The sequence below is a fragment of the Saprolegnia diclina genome, assembly GCF_000281045.1.
Source record: "Saprolegnia diclina VS20 unplaced genomic scaffold supercont1.5, whole genome shotgun sequence".
NCBI lineage: Eukaryota > Oomycota > Saprolegniomycetes > Saprolegniales > Saprolegniaceae > Saprolegnia > Saprolegnia diclina.
Window position 1 is genome coordinate 890,286 of NW_008246072.1, and position 5,161 is coordinate 895,446.

Genomic DNA, 5,161 nt, shown 5'->3' on the forward strand with positions numbered 1-5,161 from the left:
CCTGAGCAGGCGCAGTACGTCGTCGACGCTACGACGTCGGTGCCGCGTACGCCAAGCCAGTATGCGGACCTCTTCCGCATGTCGACCATCTACGCGACTATGATGAGCCACGTTGAGGGTCCGCACCACCCGCTTCTGCTTGCGGACGCGTCCAAGCACTTGGCCGAGATGCCGGCGTACCAAGTGCCGTATGTGCAGAGCACCAAGATGCTCATCGCGCGCCAGCTCAAGGTGTTTTTGCGCAACACGGCGTTCGTCAAGAGCCGCTTCGTCATGGTGCTGCTCATGGGTCTTCTCTACTCGACGACGTTCTACCAAGTCAATCCCGAGATGCCGGTCGTCGTCCTCGGTGTTATCTTCACGGCCGTGCTCTTCCTCGCACTCGGCCAGGTACCGCTCATGCCGGCGGTCCTAGAAGCTCGCGAGATCTTCTACAAGCAGCGGTCGGCGCAGTTCTTCAAGACGTCGTCGTTCATTCTGGCGCAGTCGTTCACCCAAGTGCCGTTCGCCTTGGGCGAGACGCTGGTGTTTGGCTCGGTCATGTACTGGCTCTCGGGCTTCGTCGCCGAAGTCGGCGCCTTCCTAGTCTACCTCCTGCTGCTCTTTCTGACCAACTTGTCGTTTGCGTCGTGGTTCTTCTTCCTCGCGGTCGTCTCGCCCAACCTCCACGTCGCCAAGCCGCTCTCGATGATGTCGGTCTTGATCTATGTCATGTTTGCCGGCTTTGCGATCTTCAAGGACGACATCCCCGACTACTTTATCTGGCTCTACTGGCTCAACCCGCTCAGCTGGTGCATGCGCGCTCTCTCGATCAACCAGTACTCGGCAGGCGAGTTCCAAAAGTGCGTGATCAAGGAAGGCGGCATCAACTACTGCAAGCTCAAGGGCGACACGATGGGCAACGTCATGCTTGAGACGTTCGGCCTCGAGACCAAGAAGGTCTGGATCTGGTACGGCGCGCTCTTTCTCGCTGCATGCTACTTTGTGTTTCTCGGCATCTCGTACCTCGCGCTCGAGTACATTCGGTACGACACGGCGGCGCATGGAAGCGTGCACGTCGCTGACGACGACGAGAGCGCCGAGCACAGCAAGGGCGCCGACATCTACGTTGAAGTGCCCAAGACGCCCGCTGACGCCCACGCGGTTCCCATCGGCAGCACCGCGTCGACGTCGATTCCCGTGACGCTCGCGTTTGAAGACCTCTGGTACTCAGTACCCAACCCGACCAAGGGCGAGCCGGATCTCAAGCTGCTCAAGGGCGTCAGCGGCTACGCGCGCCCTGGTACGATCACGGCGCTCATGGGTTCGTCGGGTGCGGGCAAGACCACCTTGATGGACGTCATTGCCGGTCGCAAGACGGGCGGCAAGATCGAAGGAAACATTCTTTTGAACGGGTACCCGGCCACGGACCTCTCGATTCGCCGTGCGACGGGCTACTGCGAGCAGATGGACATTCACTCGGAAGCAGCGACGTTCCGTGAGGCGTTCCAGTTCAGCGCGATGCTCCGCCAGTCGGATGACATTCCTGCTGAAGAGAAGATGGCGTTTGCGGAAGAGTGCCTGGACATTTTGGACATGAAGGCCCTCGGCGACACCATCATTCGTGGCGCGTCCGTCGAGCAGATGAAGCGCTTGACGATCGGTGTTGAGCTCGCGGCAGCGCCGTCGGTGCTTTTCCTCGATGAACCGACGTCCGGTCTTGACGCTCGCTCGGCCAAGATCATCATGACGGGCATTCGCAAGATCGCGTCGACGGGCCGCACGGTCGTCTGCACGATCCACCAGCCGTCGACGGAAGTGTTTGAGATGTTTGACTCGCTCCTCCTCCTCAAGCGCGGTGGCGAGACCGTCTTCTTTGGCGACCTCGGCGCAAGTGCGAGTCATCTGATCAACTACTTCAAGTCGATTCCCAACACGCCGGCTCTTCTTCCGACGGCCAACCCGGCGACGTGGATGCTCGAAGTCATTGGTGCCGGTGTCGAAGCCAAGCAGGGCGGCGGCGCGCCCACGGACTTTGTGCAGGCGTTCATGCAGAGCCACGAGCGCCAGCTTCTTGTCTCGGAGCTTGCGCACCACACGCAGCCGCATGCATCGATCCCGGAGCTCACGTTTGCCAACAAGCGCGCGGCGTCGTCGTCGACGCAGTTCAAGATGGTCACGCAGCGCTGGTTCCGCATCTATTGGCGCACGCCGTCGTACAACTACACGCGCGGGCTCATGTCGATCTTTCTCGCTGTCCTCTTTGGTCTTGTCTTCCGCGGCATCGACTACGCCACGTACTCGGGTGCGACTGGCGGCGTCGGCATGATCTTCATGACGTCGCTCTTCATCGGTTTGATCTCGTTCAACAGTGTCCTCCCAATCGCCGCCGAAGAGCGCGCGTCGTTCTACCGCGAGCGCGCCTCGCAGACGTACAACGCGCTCTGGTACTTTGTCGGCTCGACGCTCGCCGAGATCCCGTATGTGTTTGTGACGACCTTCGTCTTCACGATCATCTACTACCCGTTTGTCGGTCTCAACGAGTCGGTCGGCGCATGCCTCTTCTACGGCCTCAACCTCTCGCTCCTCGTCTTGATGAACGTCTACTTGGGCCAGTTGATGGTGTACGCAACGCCCCGTGTCGAGGTCGCCGCGCTCATGGGTGTCCTCCTCAACTCGATCTTCTTCCTCTTCATGGGCTACAACCCGCCGGCGTCGCAGATCCCGTCGGGGTATCGCTGGCTGTACACCATTACGCCGCCCAAGTACTCGCTTGCGATTTTGACGGCCGAGACGTTCTCCAAGTGCACGGGCGACATGACGCAGCTCGGGTGCAACATCATGACGGGCGTGCCCCAGAGCATCCTCCACGAGATGAACAAGACCGAGATCCGCATCAAGGACTACGTCGAGTACATTTACGAGATGAAGATCGACGACAAGCAGATGAACATTTGGGTCGTCGTCGGCTGCATCGTGCTCTTCCGCGTCCTCGCACTCCTCTGTCTCCGCTACGTCAACCACCAGAAGCGGTAAAGGGATGTGGCCAACTTGTGTTTTCTACATCCAAAACAATTACAATTAAAAATGAAGTTTGCATCTAAAGCTTTGAACGTGGATGCTTTGGCATGGGACCGATACTAGTGTTGACGAGCCATCGTGGACCGTGTTCTGTGTGTCGTGCAAACTTTCATGGAAAACTCTGGAGATTGTGGGCTTGGAGCGGAACATGAACCCAAGATGGTGCCTGAGATGGCAGTGGATGCGCTCCAATACCTCAAGGGCACATAAAATCAACGCGGTCGACGTCAACGAGCGCTGGGCTGAGGCAGTGCAACCCTCATGGATATTTACGTATGGTGTTTATGGACAGCCAATGCCATACTTTGTTGCATGCTATGGATTTGATATCAACACCACAGAGCGGCTTCACTAGAAAATGCAGAAGAATAGAAGGGTACATATATGTATACTCACGTCTTTGGCATATCAATGCCGTGAGAATATATACCCTGATGAGCACAAGGCAGCTCGCTTTCATCTCACCAAAATACGTCCTTCAAAAGGAGCGATCCTGTCACTTTATATATGGATGCATTGGATGATCTATACGCGGACATTATGGACATTCTTGACGAAACGACCATGTCGGGATGTGCAGACGCTGAATACATATGGTCCTTTCGGAGGTGCCGGATTCGGTCGTTGGAGCAGTACTTTGCTGATTCTGCGCTTCAGAGCGCCAAAGACTCGCCACAAATGCCATCAAAGACAAGGAGCCGATCGACTATCTCGAAAATTGCAGTGCAACGCGCATAGAATTGATTGCTGCTACGTAAGCGCCTCGGACACTTCCGCCGTCACACCACCAGTCCTCCACAAGGCGCGCGGATCGTAGAAAGCTCACCTCACCATGCGATACCAACCACCAGCAACCGCCACACGCGTCCAAAAGACACTGCTCTCCATTCTACCGCCTGTGGTTCTAGCTGCTCCAAATGGAGGTGCTGCGCCGCCTGAAAAGCGTAGCTTGTCGGCGTGGTCAGAAGTCGATCGCTTTCATGATCCGCCGCTGGATTGCTTGCACGTCCGCTCCCCGTGGTAGTACTTGCGCGACACAGTACGGGACATGTGCACTGTGTTGGTGCATAAAACTGCCTTCGATTTGGCGCCGTTCCGGCACTCAACTGACCTTGCACCGACCTCGTAACGTGGTTTTGCGACCAATGCAACCACGTGGCGGCCCGTGTTGACGATCGAGCGCGGCTCCGTCATAACGCATGACACATACGCACTCATCGTTTGCATAGCGTTGTGGTGTCGCAGTCGTGCAGGTGCTTTTCTGCGCGGCCGCCATTGTCGCTGCCTCGCGTTGGTGTTCATTTGCCAATTTGCCGACCCACACAGACATTATGTCGACACCAAAGCCAACGACAATACCTCAAACCGCCGACGAGTTCCTCGTCGATGGCTCGGAAGACTTTCACGAGCGCATGGCGGCGCAGCTCGAAGCCGCGATGGCCAAGCCGCTGCCGCAGATGGAAATCCGGTTCCAAGACCTCTCGGTCGCCGCCGACGTGCAAGTGGCGACCAAAGACGGCCACGAGCTCCCGACCTTGTACAACCAAGGCAAGAAGGCCATCATGCGTCTCTTCCACACCAAGCGCGTGATCCGCAAGGACGTGTTGCATCCGATGACCGGCGTCTTCAAGCCGCGGACGATGACGCTCGTGCTCGGTCAACCCAACTCGGGCAAGTCGTCGCTCATGAAGATCCTCTCGGGTCGCTTCCCGATGCACAAGAACATTTTGGTCGGCGGCAACGTCACGTACAATGGCGTGCCGAGCGCTGACCTTCAGCACACGCTGCCGCAGTTTGCGTCGTACGTGAGCCAGCTCGACTTCCACTACGCCGTCTTGACGGTCAAAGAGACCTTGGCCTTTGCCCATGCGTGCAGCGGCGGCAACGTCGTGTCGCAGCGCGTCTTGGACTCGCTCCAGAACGGGTCGCCCGATCAAGTCGCCGAGGCCACCGCCGTCATTCACGCACTCTACCGCGCGTACCCCGGCATCATTAGCCATCAAATGGGCCTCGATATTTGCAAGGACACGATTCTTGGCAACGCCATGCTCCGCGGTGTCTCGGGCGGCGAGCGTAAGCGCGTGACGGTCGGCGAGATGGA

At 57.9% G+C, this 5,161-nt stretch overlaps 2 protein-coding genes across 2 annotated transcripts in view; both read left to right on the forward strand.

The window, feature by feature from the left end:
- The window catches only part of SDRG_02366 (hypothetical protein), a 4,361-nt gene extending 1,249 nt beyond the window's left edge, over nucleotides 1-3,112 (forward strand). Inside the window, exon 2 of the mRNA XM_008607950.1 lies at nucleotides 7-3,112. Within this exon, the coding sequence (XP_008606172.1) occupies nucleotides 7-3,015 (3,009 nt within the window). The 3' untranslated portion in view covers nucleotides 3,016-3,112. The remainder of the gene's footprint in view (nucleotides 1-6) is intronic.
- A 1,279-nt stretch (nucleotides 3,113-4,391) lies between these two features.
- On the forward strand, nucleotides 4,392-5,145 carry SDRG_02367 (hypothetical protein; the record flags this gene model as incomplete). The annotated part of the gene is made up of 2 exons (XM_008607951.1): nucleotides 4,392-5,038; nucleotides 5,085-5,145. 2 exons carry the CDS (start codon nucleotides 4,392-4,394, stop codon nucleotides 5,143-5,145), a joined length of 708 nt encoding a protein of 235 aa, XP_008606173.1.
- Nucleotides 5,146-5,161: the final 16 nt, after the last annotated feature.